This window comes from Ambystoma mexicanum, chromosome 13 (genome assembly GCF_040938575.1).
Source record: "Ambystoma mexicanum isolate Mex_15411 chromosome 13, UKY_AmexF1_1, whole genome shotgun sequence".
Classification (NCBI taxonomy): domain Eukaryota; kingdom Metazoa; phylum Chordata; class Amphibia; order Caudata; family Ambystomatidae; genus Ambystoma; species Ambystoma mexicanum.
Window position 1 is genome coordinate 769,279,144 of NC_090938.1, and position 16,888 is coordinate 769,296,031.

The 16,888-nt window shown below is 51.4% G+C and overlaps 1 protein-coding gene across 1 annotated transcript in view; it reads left to right on the plus strand.

Moving 5' to 3' along the window:
• LOC138520550 (E3 ubiquitin-protein ligase TRIM39-like) overlaps nt 1–16,888 on the plus strand; it is a 936,034-nt gene that overhangs the window by 47,915 nt on the left and 871,231 nt on the right. The window contains exons 6-7 of the mRNA XM_069632892.1: nt 2,446–2,466; nt 2,569–2,595. Of these exons, the coding sequence (XP_069488993.1) occupies nt 2,446–2,466; nt 2,569–2,595 (48 nt within the window). The remainder of the gene's footprint in view (nt 1–2,445; nt 2,467–2,568; nt 2,596–16,888) is intronic.

Consider the following 16,888-nt stretch of genomic DNA (forward strand, 5'->3'; position numbering starts at 1 on the left):
GCCTCTGAATAGTAGGTCATACTGTACTCGTGACACAACAGTCTGGCCAACAATGTCTCAGGCATATCGGCTTCCCAGACTTCTGGACTTGGACCGGCTCAGACAATAATTTAGCTTCCCGGTCGGCTAGAGCCTGAAACTTAGCATTGACGCCTTTAGGGCTTGTGGTGTTGGGGTAATAGGGTACGTTTGTTCTAATGCACAAAGTTACTCTCCCAATGCAGTCAATTTCAATCCTTCGGATTTGAGAGATGCACAGGTAGGGGGTAATGCAATACCTCAGGGTCACTTTGAAATCCCCCCGAAGTATTGCTTGCAAGGACACTGAGCCAGTATTGCGTTCAAAATAGGAGGTCCTTTTATCGGTTTAGGACGAAATGACCGAAAATAAATGGTCACATTGACCATAAATTCTAAAAATGCTACCACCAAAGGTTCGAACACCAAAAGTTATAATCTTTGGTGGTAGCATTGTAAAAAAAAAACGGGGGCTGAGGGGGTGTCCCCCGCATCGCCCCACTCACTATACTTCATGGTATAGTGAGCAGGGGTTGCGGGGGACACCCCTGCAGCCTTCCGTTACAAAAAAAGAAAGAAAAGGACCCTGCAATGCCGGTTCCCGATCTCGGAAGTGAAAGGGGACTGGCGCTGCAGGAACCCAGCCTGAAGATGCAGGTAAGTGGGGTTTGTTTATGTTGGGGGTGTGGGTGGGGGTGTGCTGAGGGTGTGGGTGGGGGGGGTTATGGGTGTGTTGTGTGTGCGTGAGAATGTATGTGTGTTCGCATGAGAAAGGTGCACACTTTTGGTAGTTCGCACCTTTCTCATGCGAACGATTTGCCCGCGGTACTTTCAGTCCTTTTATCAGATATAGTGGCATGATACGCCTGATCCAATAAAGAGGCTACATTATCTGTGATCTTAATGCCCTTTTCCATGGTCCTTTACTGTGTGCTGAGAATGTTAAGCTCTGAAAGAGTGACATCTGTGGGTGTGTGACCTGCCCTATGGGGTGCCGGGGAGGACAAGCCGAAACATGACAATTGGACACACAGGGTGGTGGGGTGCAGTGGTGGGAGCTGGAGGGGAGGCATTGGGGGAAGGGCAGGGAGTGGGGGTACAGTGGTGGGAGTTGGGGGGAGGCATTAGGGGAAGGGCAGGGAGTGGGGGTTGCAGTGGGGGGAGCTGGAGGGGAGGCATTAGAGGAAGGGCAGGGAGTGGGGGTGCAGTGGTGGGAGCTAGATGGGGGGGCATTAAGGGAAGAGCAGGGAGCGGGGGTGCATTGATGGGAGCTGGGGGGGAGGCATTAGGGGAAGGGCAGGGAGTGGGGGGTGCAGTGGTGGGAGCTGGAGGGGAGGCATTAGGGGAAGGGCAGGGAGTGGGGGTGCAGTGGTGGGAGCTGGAGGGGAGGCATTAGGGGAAGGGCAGGGAGTGGGAGGTGCATTGGTGGGAGCTGGAGGGGAGGCATTGGGGGCAGGGAGTGGGAGGTGCATTGGTGGGAGCTGGAGAGGAGGCATTGGGGAAGGGCAAGGAGTGGGGGTGCAGTGGTGGAAGCTAGAGGGGGCATTAGAGGAAAGGCAGGGAGTCGGGGTGCAGTGGTGGGAGCTGGAGGGGAGGCATTGGGAGGGCAGGGAGTGGGGGTGCAGTGGTGGGAGCTGGAGGGGAGGCATTAGAGGAAGGGCAGGGAGTGGGGTGCAGTGGTGGGAGCTGAAGGGGAGGCATTAGAGGAAGGGCAGGGAGTGGGGTGCAGTGGTGGGAGCTGGAGGGGAGGGATAAGGGGAAGGGCAGGGAGTGGGGGTGCAGTGGTGGGAGCTGGAGGGGAGGTATTAGGGGAAGGGCAGGGAGTGGGGGGTGCAGTGGTGGGAGGTGGAGGGGATGCATTAGAGGAAGGGCAGGGAGTGGGGGGTGCAGTGGTGGGAGCTGGAGGGGAGACATTAGGGGAAGGGCAGGGAGTGGGGGTGCAGTGGTGGGAGGTGGAGGGGAGGCATTAGGGGAAGGGCAGGGAGTGGGGGGTGCAGTGGTGGGAGCTGGAGGGGAGGCATTAGGGGAAGGGCAGGGAGTGGGGGGTGCAGTGGTGGGAGGTGGAGGGGAGGCATTAGGGGAAGGGCAGGGAGTGGGGGTGCAGTGGTGGGAGCTGGAGGGGAGGCATTAGGGGAAGGGCAGGGAGTGAGGGTGCAGTGGTGGGAGGTGGAGCAGAGGCATTAGGGGAAGGGCAGGGAGTGGGTGTGCAGTGGTGGGAGCTGTAGGGGAGGCATTAGGGGAAGGGCAGGGAGTGGGGGGTGCAGTGGTGGGAGCTGGAGGGGAGGCATTAGGGGAAGGGCAGGGAGTGGGGGTGCAGTGGTGGGAGGTGGAGGGGAGGCATTAGGGGAAGGGCAGGGAGTGCTGGGTTATGTTTTACAGTAAAAACGTTTGGGATCTAATACATCACTTGTTTTTCTTTTATTACAGAAACATTTCCTGCAGAAATGGGTAAGTTCCATTAATGATAATAAATATATTATATTTAACATACTTCAATGTCTCGCTGCTTTGTCTGATTTCACAAACCCTTAATTTTCTTCTTGCTTTCAGATTGGAGATACGTGAAATCCTGTGAACGTGAGTACTTGTGATTTACAAATCCCAAACAAACCCTCCATGAGTCCTCCTGGATCTCAGGAGTCACTGTCAGGTGAGGCAGCTTGAGTCCCCTGCAGTGACACTCGGTCATAGGAAAGCAACATGAGTCACAGAGAGTCACCAGTAGGTGAGGCATCTTGAGTCCCCTGCAGTGACACTCGGTCATAGGAAAGGAACATGAGTCAGAGAGTCACCAGTAGGTGAGGCAGCTTGAGTCCCCTGCAGTGGCACTCGGTCATAGGAAAGGAACATGAGTCACAGAGAGTCACCAGTAGGTGAGGCGGCATGAGGCTCCTGCAGTGACACTCGGTCATAGGAAAGGAACATGAGTCACAGAGTCACCTTCCTGTTTGAGGTGCCTGAGCACCACCAAACTGCCGCGGTTGAACCACCGGAGCTGGTTTCAATCTCGGCTCCTGGGCTAGCGGACTCAATCCAACCAAAGCACATGGTCCAGGATAATGCATTTTCCTACACTCCAGGCCTCTTGTTGCCCGCACACGTGAGCAGAATATCAGCCCACCCATTAGCCAAAACCTGCATTAGTGTCACGTAAAGTAGGGCTGCGAGGGCTCCCCATATACAGGAACTGCCCTGTTCAGCCTCAGGTTCCCCTATACTTGCATCCCCTATCCCACAATATAGAAAGCCTCTTTTATTATAAGGATTTTTTTGCAGATGGTTATTCTACTGTCAATAACTTATTTTTGAAGTCCCACGTCTAAGTGCTTGCATCTTACTTTCACCAATAGAGTACATTTACTCACACAATGGGCCTCATTCCAAGTCCGGCGGTAACCGTGCTGGAAAAACCGGCAGATTGCCACCGGACCTGGAATGAATTACCTGCTCCAGACTTGCCGGATTTACCGGGGCATTACAGCCCCAGCGGTCCTGTAATTCCGGAACCGCCATTCCGTTACTCCCCATTCCCATGGATTCCCATAGGACTCCATGGGAATGGGGAGTGTGGAAACACTGGCACCGTAATTAACGGTGCCAGTGTTTCCATTTCCGTCTGCAGGCGGGTGGCGTTACTCCCGCCAGACAACACCTGGCGGGAGTAACACCACCCACCTGCAGGACTCATAGGGCCTCATTACACGGACGGCGGTAAGGGTTAACGGTCACCGTTAATGGCAACGGTGACCGTTAACCCTTACCGCCGTACTACGAGGTCCCTTTGCGGGTTGGAGGAATCAACGCCTGCTTCTTGCAGGCGTTAAGTACCAACCCGCTAAGGGACCTCGGAGCTAATTACGGCACCGCAATATTGCGGTGCCGTAATTAGCGCCTTCCCCATTCCCATAGAGCCCTATGGGGCAGAAATGGGAATGGGGAAGGGCAATGGCGGAAGGGGGATTTACCGCCCCTCCAACCTTGGAATGGGGCGGTAAATCCCCTTTCCGCCAAGGCGGTGCCGGTAATTTACCGGCATGGTCCAGGGTGCTAATAGCACCCTGGATTACCGCCTTCCGTGTAATGAGGCCCATAGTTTACCGGTCCGGAAACAACGGCCCAATATCTTCTTCCATTGATTTTATCCTAATTGATTTGAAAAAGAACAAGCATTGGCAATGCCAACAGTTTGGGTTTTGAGTCAGCAAAGTCACTTGTGGTGTGAGTACCTGAGCGTCTAACAGCAGTGCTTGGCAAATGCCTAATACTTGTACACAAGCCAAAACTGCTGGCTTTGCCAATGTTTGTTTTTACCAGGACTTCAGTGAAGGACACAGATAGTGCTTATAAATCGAGTGGTTGAAAGGAGACCCTGTTCCGACATTTTGACTACACCAATAGAGCATTGGCAGCTGCAACATCTGTTTCTCAGCTGTGTGCCCACAATCTTTGGGAGCTGGCATAGGCTGGTGTAGGCAAGTGTGTTTTGGCAGCATTCTGGATGTGCTGCGGCTGAATGGGACAGAACTTCTACTGAGTAAGCAGTGATTAAAGGACCTAAAGACCCTGGGTTCCGTAATGGTGAGGCTCCATGAGGCTGAGAGGAATTTATAATTAAGGTCGATTTATTTTGTATAAATGTAGAATCCCTGGGCGTGAATTATTTAATTCCATGATCTGCAGCGGTTTGTTTAATGGGCTCTTTTCTAAGGCCATTTCACTGGGCGCGCGGCCGTGCTCAGCCTTCCCTCAGGGTAACCTATAGCTGCAGATTTGTCTGTGGGGACTGCGACTGTTCCCAAGTGTGAGGGTTCGTGCCCAACCTCGCACGCCCACTAGACAATTGCTGTTATTATCACACAAGGAAAAGCGGCCTGAAAGTATCGACCTCAGAAGGGTGAAAGACAGAGTCTGTCCGGCTGCCAGGATCCCGAACGTGCAACCGCAGGTTTATCAATCTTACACATTCGGTTTCGCACAGCACCTACCATGCACTCGGGGCACCAAAACACTGCACCGTTTTAACAATTCAAGTGGGCAGCATTTCGTGCCATCGTTTTTAGTTCTTCTGTGCCATTACAGAACGGTTGCAGAACTGCAGCCATATGCAAATTAAGCTTGGACCTATCCCAGAGCAGCGCATGTCACGTCCTATCGGCATGCAAACACACGTTACCCTACGCTTGCTGCCCTCTACCACTGTCTTTGTTGTCGCGTAACACTGACCTGCTCTGCAGTTAATTGGATGGTTTGTTGGTGTGGAGCCCACCAGGCCCATTTCCAATGTGGCTACCTGGAAACCCAGACTTACAGCCCTATAGTTACCAGAAGCACCAGAAGGCAATGTGATGCAGAATGGAAAGCAAAGGCTTCCTTTAACATCCCAAAAATATTGGTCCTCACATCTGTTCCTTGCATTGAATTTCTCTTTAAAAAGGCCCTGGCAATGCCAACAGTGTTGGCACTTTTATAGGCAATAGATAGGCATTTGCCAGGCACTGCCATCATATGCACAGACATTCACACCATTTGCCCGCTGTTGCAGTCTTATGATCTTGTAGTACCGTTATGGCAATCCCTGGCAAATGCCCATCCCATGCTTACACACACATCAAAACTGTTGGCCTTGCCAATGCTTGTCGACGAGCATGGAGGGGGAGTCGGGATCTCAAGGGTTGGGGAGGGCTCCTAAGGCTTGAAGTGAAGGTGCGGCAGTAAAGGGATTTGACAAAAAAGCAGGGTTTGGGCAAACAGCTGGTGGCTGATTTGGGCCGAATCTAAAAGCTCTGCAAATAGTTTTTACACATAGCCGGCCCGGTAGCTCGACAAGTCAAGCTCATGCTGTTGTTAGATGAACCCCACGGATCTTTCTCCTTCAGAAACGGATGCCTGTGAAAAAAAGAAGGAACTCTTTAATGTGCCCATTCCCTGGGTCAGGGCTTGACCCCACCAAACTACCACCTCACAGTCAGTGGGTGTCGGCTGCCCACTCCAGACTGAATACGTTACTTTTAGACTCTTCTGTCACCAGCAAGGCACCGCACATTACCTAGATGTGTGCTTTTGTCCCTGGGAGGCACCAGGCATTACCTATATTTTTGTTTGTGGCACAGTGGTTGTACACCATAACAACTGACATAAAATCAATAATTGCTCCCATAGCCGAGCAGAGCTGCACGAGATAGCAGACCAGTGTGATGTGTGGTCTATTAGCTCAGAAACCACTATGTAATGTTTGTCATTGGTGTTTTAATACTGCCATGGGCACCGAGTTACGGTGAACTGTTACTTTCCCCCAGGATGCTTATTTGCACCGTCACGCCCTCTACCCCACACTCTTGATCAGTTGAACTTGCGGGGAGGACATGAGAGAGCGCGTAAAGTTCAGACCTTGCCATAAAACGTTACCTTCCAGGAAAGCCTACAAACCCAGCCCTCCCATTGCAACCGACTTATCTGTCACTTCATGCGGTGGCGGCCATAAGCTCACTGGTATGTAGACCTTCTCGCCCCTCTCCTCATCCGGGAGCATGCACCACTGCCTCTGGCTTTTGATCTGAAAGGCCCGGGGCATGGTTGCGCTATGCAGAGCTCTGTGCTCCTTCGCGCGCCACCACTGGGAACGTTGATTTGGACCCGGGCCCTTGATTTAATTACAGCCCGTGATGTATGGCAGCCTGCCTTAGCCACGTGAGTGACTTACTTGGGGTGGGCACAATGATGAGGAAAAGCTCAGATGACAGTGCCAGCCAGGACCAGCCACACCCAATGCGTTCTGCACTCTCCTCACTGGTGGCATACCCAGGCCCGATTCTGGGCCCGGGTGCCATTGACTTTGGGTGGGCGCTATTGGTCTGGAACTGTTACCTGACGACCCCCCCTCCCGACATCACATGACATCACACACACACACTACTACTCACTTACCTTAGCTTGAGTCGAGTCTCTCTCTAAATGCTCAGGCGCGCGGTACTCAGCGAGCAGAAGTACTTTTAGCCTGCAGTCTGCAGAACTTGTACTTTTGCACACTGACGGCTGCAGCCTGCAGAATTATTTCCACACACTGCATGCAACTGCAGACAGTGGCAGAGACGCGGTGCACTGTGCACAACACTTACATATTCTTCGGGGATAAATGCCATTATATACCCCCACTTAAAATTGTGGGGGGGATTTGTCCCCCCCTGTCCCTCCCACGTCCTACGCCCATGCTTGCCAGCCCCTTACATGTGAGGTGGTTAGCAAGGCTGTTGCTATGCCGTAAATCCTGACTTTGCAGGAGTGGCAGACTTGATATATTGCTGCCACTCTCGGATTACATCAGAATTCATTTCCTCATGGAAAAGTGTCATTCTACTGAGACACGGCACTTTTCCATTTTAACATGCACATCTGAATCAGGCCCAGAGACACATCACCTTTCCATTTTAACATGCACCTATTAATCAGGCCCACTTCTGCAATGCAGCTAGCAGGAAAGCGATGCTGCGGTTGATTAAGGCCTCTGCACTGCAAGTGGCTTGTGAATCTAATTCGAGATCAGTGATCAAGCAAACAGCCTTATCAATATTACCTGGATCCCAACTCGCCCTTGGTTTATAGTAATGTTGCTGATGGGGTCACTATCATGAGCTGGCTCAGTGTAATTTATATAGGAGAAGAGGGGAATGTGGTCACTTTCTGTTCTTGTTAAGACCTTCATATTTGGGTACATGTTGATGTTTACAAAGACATACTCGATAATTGATGCACTATTGTCAGTCACTCTGGTATATCACTCTGGCGATACACCTGGGCAAAGACCGTTTAGCATGATAAAGCCTCGGGAGTAAATCATAAATGTTGATGATTAATAGAGAAGTTGTATGGCCACACTTCGGGGCCCAATTAATAATAGCAGCAAGCACTGAGTCGCCTGAAGTGCTGATCTTGGTGATTTGGTAAGTATTATCAACACTAATGATCAATCATCCTTTTGGTCGTCCTTGAGTCCCCTTGTAGCCATAGTTTGAATGGAATGGCGGCTGCCGATTTCCAAGTTATCCTGGAGCCAGGTTTCCTGTAATGCCAACACACAAAAATTGGGGAGGTTATCTAATAAACCTTCAGGTTCAGTGAAGTGGGAGAAGCCTCAGGTGTTCCAGAACAAAATGGTAAAAGTGCGGCTAGGATCTATATGGATTTTGTGGTTGTAGAATTGAAGGTAACCACTGCCAGCTGGTAGCAGCCGACCCTCTTTCTCTTCCAAGGGAGAGTAAACACCAACATGTCTTAACTCAAAAACATCAATGGCGACAGTAATAGCGTTGCCTTGTTAGCTGGGAGATAGTGTTGATTGATTAAGTTTGACCCCCATAGGTTGGATGTTGAGGAGTCTAGTTGAAAGCAAAGGAACAGGTCTACTAGTTTTCAGTACTCCCCTATCTAGATTCAACATGGCTGAACCCAAGAGCATCAATGGTGACGGTAATAGCATTGTGTTATAATTAAAGATGATGCGTACAACAAGCACCTGTACGTTCATGGCACCCCATCCGGCAAGCTAATGATCTCCAACTGCCACTCATCGAACACCAGCACGTCACACACGCACCACATTCCAGGATTCTATCACTTGAACCCACCAAGACCCAATACAACACCTCTCCCCCCGTAAAGGGCCAACAAACCCAATACACCACTTCTCCCCCCGTAAAGGTCAGCAAACTTAAGACAACAATACAACACTTCTTACCCCGTAACCTCACAGCGGAGAACATCAACCAACCTCACCACGAGACACTAACTAAACTCCATACTTGACACCTAACGTGTGGCCAACACGTAAAAGAGCAAGTACGTCCGCAATCACCCGCAAGAACCCGTACCTCTAAGGCAACTATCAAATCTACCTTACTATACAGCAGTCCGACCAAAATTAACTTCAACGCGGACCCTTAATCTGGCACTCCACCTACACAGGCACACATGAACTCCACTACTAACCAACAACCAACCCACCAAACTTCCATAGACACCGCTATCCCTACCTTCCTACCAAAAGGAACAAAACACCATAAAACCCAACAAGGAACACCATAACAGGACCAAAAACCCTCAAGGTCTAAAAACAATAAAACAAACATCCACCGGTCCCGAGCTGCCCCTCGGAACTAGGCCTGCCACACCTAACATCCCAACAATAGTGACAAAACTAACTTACCGAACCCCCAGTGCACGAACCTCCTTCCGCCCCAAGCTGCCCCTCGAGGCCTCAAGCCTGCCACGCTTGAGCACAAACAAGCTCCAAACCTGAGCAACAAGCACAATAGCCCAAAATGGTCCCACGTTCCACAAACTCCTAGCAGAAAAACACCACTAGGCCAAACTAAACACCATAAAAGAGACAGCCACATTCTCTATTACCCAGATACAACCCCCTACTTGATAAAACAACAACATCCGCTACCACCACCTACTACCTCCAGCTACCACGTGACCCCAGGTCACAGTCTCCCATAACCCAGCTCCTAACATGTCCCCAAGTCACAGCCTCTAACATAACCCCAAGGCACAGCCTCTAACGTGACCCCAAGTCACAGCCTCTAACGCTATGGCACCAAACCATTGCCAAAAAGTGCACGTTAACCCCTGCACAACGAGTTACCAACATTGTACCAACATTGCAACCCAGAACATCGACAACACCACACCCACAAGACAAAAATAACATGGGTTCACCTCCCCAAATCCAAGGGTCACGCAAAACAGGACCCGGCCGGTATCCTGCCACGCCCCAAGGAACACAGCCTAACCACAACTCAACACCATGAGCCCTAAACACATACTATGCCACACGCACACACTCATGTGAATAATTAACAACTCAACATTGAACCGCCCGGCTTTCAATGCACCCACTGTTATTTGTATGCACGACCTCACAACACGCATACAACCGCGCATACAAACACACATGCAACCACCATACAACTGTGCATACAAACACGCATGCAACCACCAAGACACACACTGTGACCACAAATGGTTGCAATAAAATGTCCCAATTCTTGAAACAGGGAAAACACTGCAAAATCGCGCAGAAATTACTCCCGCCTCCCCCCGCCTCGCCCCCAAACCCTGAAGAGAGTGGCGAGAGTCACACCATCTTGAGGAACAACAACCCACCCTCAAGTCCGTCCCACCTGCAAGGGAAAATAATGTAACACAACACATCATAAAACTTTAAAACATACATGGATACTCCTTCCCGGAACATTCCAAACACAGTAATTACATAATAAGAAGGGCCACAACATGAACACTCGTACTACACACACACCGCACAGGCCCGACGCTAACAATACATTACTAAGAGGCCAATTAGGTTGCCTCCCATAGGTTGGCTGTAGAGGGTCTAGTAGAAAGCAAAGGAACAGGTCTACTGGATTTCAGTACCCCCCTCTCTAGATTCAGGCCACACTTTCTAGATGGAGCTTTAACAATAGAACAGTCATGACCTAATTGCCCCAAAATCTGCATCACGTGACGTGACAAAATCTAGTCCAGCGGGATTGTGAAAATAAACTATCGCGCTAGCATAGTACGAGTCTTCTAGGAGGTCAACAATCGCGATGTCCTCCGTTTGTAGACACCGCAGAGGAATGATGTCATGAACTAAATGGAAGAGGGTTGTTCGATTTAGATAATAGTTCCGACGACATAAACAAGGCTCTGTACTTTGAGGGCCAAGCAGTCAGCATCTGAACTAGAATGAGGGTGGTAGAGGCCCCTCTTCCCATTTACTGATTTAGCGCCTCCATTTTCCTCATGGACGGATATTAGGTGGAGCCGTTAGGGTGCGTGTCCGAAGCAATGGCGTTAGATGTTATCCCATGATTGTCCTCTGGAAAAGGGTTTTCCAAATCTTCCAGAATGTGGGAATCTTCGGGTAATGGTTGGCACTTAATAGTTTCTGTAGTCTGTATGAATGGGCCAGTGCTTTTACGGTGAACAGGAGTTCCTGCCGATGTTGTCTTTATTTCTTGAGGCACCTCTAGCGGAAAGAGTATTGGACTCAGCAGCTGGAAGCCTTTTGATGTAGTTTTGTTTTTTAGTAGCATGTTAAGCGGAGACTTTGGTCTTATTTCCTTCTAATGGTAGAGTGCCATATGAACCCTTAGCATTGATCACAAGGGTAGTAACTCTGGAGCTTGAATTAATCAAGCCAGGCGTGTTGCTCAGGCTGGATTGCCACTAAAATCAGCCTGTTTAGTATGAGCCTTTTTCTTGTGCGCCTTCTATTTGCTCTCTTTACTATTCTTTATTTATTTGTTAGCAGGTACATTAGTGATTGAGCCCTCCTTTGACTCATTGTTGTCGATGATCACACAGTTATCCAAGCTTAAGGACCAAGCGCAGTCGCCTCCCACATTGAACGATTGCAGGAGTCATTGACCATGAGCTTCTGTGGAATCCTCCTGCATTTACCAGGTGTAAATAGCAGGCAGAGTCCATAGGGCATCCATTGGTTTAATGCCAGCATGGAATTGTGTGCTGGTATTAAACCGTGTGCTGTTTTGGGCTGGAGAAAGGATATATGATGGACAGTGTTCTTCTGTTCAGTGCCCCAGTCTCCTCAAAACAAAAAGAAAATCCCACACATTGGTAAAAAGACAGGATTTCATGTGTAATGCCTGTCTTAACACTTATTCCCCATGCAGGGTTTTGCAAAATGACCAGCTGTCTTTCTTCCCTACTCTCTCTCTCGCTTTCATTCTCTTTGTCATCCCTTTTTAATGCCTCTTTCCAACTTTTCCCTCGCTGCTTTTTCTTGATGTCCATATTCTCCCATCACTCGCTCTCATTTATCTGTCTCTCATCTCTGCTTGTTTCACCCAGTCTCTCATCTCTGCTTGTCTCTCCCGGTCTCTCTGTCTCTCATCTCTACTTGTTTCTTCCGGTAGCTGATTTCTGCTCATTTTTCCCAGTCTCTCATCTCTACTTGTTTCTCCCAGTTGCTCATCTCTGCTTGTTTCTCCCAGTCTCTCTGTCTCTCATCTCTGCTTGTTTCTCCCGGTTTGTCTGTCTCTCATCTCTGCTTGTTTCTCCCAGTTGCTCATCTCTGCTTGTTTCTCCCAGTCTCTCTGTCTCTCATCTCTGCTTGTTTCTCCCGGTTTGTCTGTCTCTCATCTCTACTTGTTTCTCCTTGTCTCTCATCTCTACTTGTTTCTCCCAGTTGCTCATCTCTGCTTGTTTCACCCATTCTCTCTGTCTCTCTTCTCTGCTTGTTTCTCCTGGTCGCTCTGTCTTTTATCTCTGCTTGTTTCTCCCGGTCTCTTTGTCTCTCATCTCTGCTTGTTTCTCCCATTCTCTATTTCTCTTTTATCTGCTTGTGTCTCCTGGTCTCTCTGTCTCTCATCTCTACTTGTTTATCCCTGTCTCTCATCTTTACTTGTGTCTCCCTGTTTCTCATCACTTCTTGCTTTGCCCGGTCTCTCATCACTGCTTGCTTCTCCCAATCTCTCTGTCTCTCATCTCTACTTGTTTCTCCCTGTCTCTCATCTCTGCTCGTTTCTCCTGGTCTCTCTGTCTCTCGTCTCTGCTTGTTTCTCCCGGTCTCTCTGTCTCTCATCTCTGCTTGTTTCTCCCGGTCTCTCTGTCTCTCATCTCTGCTTGTGTCTCCCGGTCTCTCTGTCTCTCATCTCCACTTGTTTCTCCCTGTCTCTCATCTCTGCTTGTTTCTCCTGGTCTCTCTGTCTCTCATCTCTGCATGTTTCTCCCTCTCTCTCATCTCTGCTTGTTTCTCCCGGTCTCTCTGTGTCATCTCTGCTTGTTTCTCCTGGTCTCTCTGTCTCTTATCTCTGCTTGTTTCTCCCGGTCTCTCTGTCTCTCATCTCTACTTGTTTTTCCCTGTCTCTCAGCTCTGCTTGTTTCTCCGGGTCTCTCTGTCTCTCATCTATGCTTGTTTCTCCGGGTCTCTCTGTCTCTCATCTCTGCTTGTTTCTCCCAGTCTCTCTGTCTCTCATTGCTGCTTGTAGCTTCCTGTCTCTCCTGTGCCTCTTCCTCTTGTTCCCCCTATTACTTTGTTTATCCTACCCGCCTCTATTTCCATTTTGTCTGCTTCTTTCTCCCTGTGTCTGTCTCTCCTCTGCCTCTTCCCTGCCTCTCTCCTCTCTGGCTCCCCATCTCTCTTCTCTGCATTTTGCTCTTGGTCCCCCTTTTACTACCTCTCTCATAGATGCCTTTCTCTCCACTCTGCCTCGGTGTCTCCTCTCTGCCTCGTGCTCATGTGCCTTTCATCTCCCTCTCTTTCCTATCTGCCTCTCTCTCTCCACTCTGCCTGCTTCTTCCTCTCTGTCCTCGTTGCCTGCTTCTTTCTCTCTCTCTTCCACTCACTCTTTCTCTTCACATTTCCCTCACTCTCCCTGCTTATCTGTTTCTTTGTACTCTGTCTCCTGCTGTTTCTCTCATTCTTACCTCAGTGTATTTTGTTCTGTTTCTTCCTCTCCCCGTTCTTGTTTGTTTTGTTTGTTACAATTGTTATACAAGAAACAGTAAGAGATACAGTGCTGGTCTTTCTCCAGCATGGGGTCTGGCATGGATTCACATGCTCATGAATATTCCCCGTCGTCAGGCTGGGAATTCTCAGTAAAGAAAAAATCAGTTTCAGTTTCGTTTCTGAACTGTCTTTCTACTATTAACCAATCACTGGTCTCTGGGTCATACTGCCCCCAGCCAATGACTGCCCTCTACCTAAGCCCCTCCTCTGGCAGCCATCTTCAGATTTTTACTGCACGTTCATGTGTTGGGAGTCCTCGTGCTGTAACTCTCAAGCTTTTACTGCGTATTGTGTTTTTTCAAAGAGTTTACTCTTATTTTTTCGGTCAATTCGAGCCTCAAGCTCCACCGATTCTTCTTCCGATCAACAGGGACCCGTTTCGGAAATTTCTACGCCCCTCAAGGGTGGATTTTCGTCGAATTACACTTCTTGGAGGATTCCAGAAGACCTTTGAGGCCTACCCCGATTCGGACATGGCCCAGGACAAAGGAGATTCGACGCCTACTGGATCCAAACTGTTTAGGAACTGCCCAGGATGTGGACTGCAGAACGTCTTTAAGGAGGACGAGCACTCACGGTGCCTCTACTGCCTACAAGCCGACAAGTCGCACGCGGAGGAGGACTGTGCGTTCTGCAAGAACATGTCCGTCCGGACCATGAAGGACCATCGTAAACGACTTGCTGACTGGCTGGAGGCGAAGTGCCCAGCAGCAGGTGAGAAGAAGAAGTCCGAGCGGTCCTCTAAGACCTTTGAGGGCGCTCCGGCGACGGGGGCCCAACAAAAGGCAAAGCACTGCAAGTCCACAGGCACCGGGAGCGCCGTTGGTTCGGGCTCCTCGGCTGCCAGGCAGTGCGCGATGTCACCGACGCCATCATCCACGAGCCAACGCTCTGGCTCGGTGAAAAGGAAGTCAGAGAACCCAGGTAAGCTTCGGGAGAAGCCCCGGTCGATCCCGACAGAGAAAGCTAAGGGGGGGTGAGGGGGTGACCCTCCCCGTAAGGTGAAGGCCTCAGACGCGCCCAAGGTCGTGAAGGCCATGATTCACCCAGCGAAGGCCTCGATTGAAGGAGTCGTGGCGGCCCTGGCGAAGCCTGCGGAGGCTACCCCAGTGGAGACGATTTCCGGGCCTAGAGTTTCCCTGCCACCCCGGAGGGAAACATCTTTCCAGCCTATCGAGAAGACCCCCGTGAAACACTGGGACGAGAAGGGGGGGGGCACAGTAGCCCTAACGGACACAGATACTACCTCCGAGGATGAGCTGGCTGGTGTCAAAGCTATCCTGGACAAGAAGTTCGAGGAGGTCAGGACCTACGGGAAGGATCCCGACAAGGTGGACGTAGAGAGCAACGGTGGAGCCGACGACGAGCCGCGGGCCGTGGAGGAAACGGAGGACCCCGCGCCCCAGCCATCGCTCCAGTCGCAACCGATGGCTATGCCACAGGACAATTCAGGAGCTATCTTGATGGTTTTGCAGACCCTGCGTACGGAGATAAGGACAAGGTTGCCCTTACCCCCACCGAACGATCCAGCGGCGCCTGGACCGTCGGGGAGCCCACTGAGCAAGCAGAGGCGAGTCCATCCTCCTCCTCCCTTCCAGCCTTGACCCCCATCCCCTCCTCCGAGAGACGAGACGGGACAGAGACGGCGACGACGGGGACTGACGACGGTGGCGATGACGGAATGGATCTCCCGTCGCCTCCCGCCCGGGCTCCCCCCTCCCGACGAAATTGTCTCCTTTCACGCCATGATCGCCAGGGCCTCAGAGGTTTTCCAGCTGTGCCCGAGGAACAAAAGAAAGAGGGATTTCTTTACCAATGACGGGAAGCCAAGAGGAAAACCGTACTCTCGGTCCAGCTGTTGTACGACATATGGGACGAGGGTCTGTCCCTTCTGAAGAACCCTTCCACGGCGCCTGCGAAGAGAGACCGGTATGAGAAGAAGTACCGGGTCCCGGATTCCGCTCCTATGTGCCTCAGGGCGCAACCGACCCCAGATTCCGTAGTCTCCGCGGCTACCAAGAAGAAAGCGGCTGGGGCGACGGCATCATCCTCCACTTCACCGCCGGACAGCGAGGGAAAGAAGCTAGACGCCATGGGATGTCGAGTCATCTCGTCGGCATCGACTACCATTAAGGCGGCCAACGCCCTCACGATCGTGGCCCGCTATGATAGGGAGCTTTGGTTCAAGATCGCCCCTATCCTGGACTTCCTCCCGGATGACAAGAGGGCGGAGGCCCCGGAAATCCTGCAAGAAGGCCAGGTGGTGTTGGATCACGCCATCACTGTAGCTATGGACATTGCCGATACCGGTTTTTGTCAGATGGGCAACAGCGTTTGCCTGCGCCGGCGCGGTTGGCTCAGGGCCACCGACTTCCGTCAGGATGTGCAGACCAGGGTACTGGACATGCCCTTCGACGGAAACAACCTGTTTGTGAAAGCGGTGGACGAGTCGCTACAGGCCATCAAAGCGGACACCGAGACGGCCCGTGCCCTAGGCATTCTTCATCAACGACGGCCGTCCTTTCGGACCTCCGGAGGCAAATCTCAAGGTGCCTCCAAAAGATTTGTTGGCAGTTCATCGTCGTACCGCCAAGCTGCCCGTTCCTTGTCGCAGGAAGTTTACAGAGGCCGCAGCAAGGCCGGTGGTTACCATTGTCGTCGCCAAGGAGCCCAGGGTGGCAGCCTCAGCCCCAGCCCAGGGTGGCAGCCTCAGCCCCACCAAAGTTCCTAACTTTCGTGGTCCAAGGGCGGCACTACCAGTTCAAAGCCCTGCACTTCGGGTTGAAGTCGGCTCCAAGGGTCTTTACCAAGTGCCTGGCACCGGTGGTGGCGCGGCTGCGCCTGCAGGGGATTCACATATACCACTACCTGGACGATTGGCTCATCCGAGCAAAGTCAAGAGAACTCGCCGTCGACCACACAGCGAAGACCGTCCACCTGCTCACGGAACTGGGATTCTCGATCATCTTTGCGAAGTCCCACTTGGTACCGTCGCAGGACGCCCTGTTCCTGGGAGCTAGACTCGACACAGTGGCGCGGTTGGCCTCACCGTCGGAGGAAAGGATGTGGGCCATCCTAGGCGAGGTGCAACGGCTGTTGACCATGGAAGTGGCCAGGGTGAGGGCCATCAAGTCCCTGCTCGGCATGATGTCATTGTGCATCTACCTCGTGCGTCTGTGCAGGTTGCGGATGCGGCCACTGCAGGAGTTCCTCGACGCCCGTTGGATGCAAGTGGCGGGAATCTTCGAAGACAAGATCCCACTCAACGAGACTTTCCGTCATGCGATCCGGTGGTGAGGCACCCGCGTGCATCTCGCGGCGGGCATGGACTTC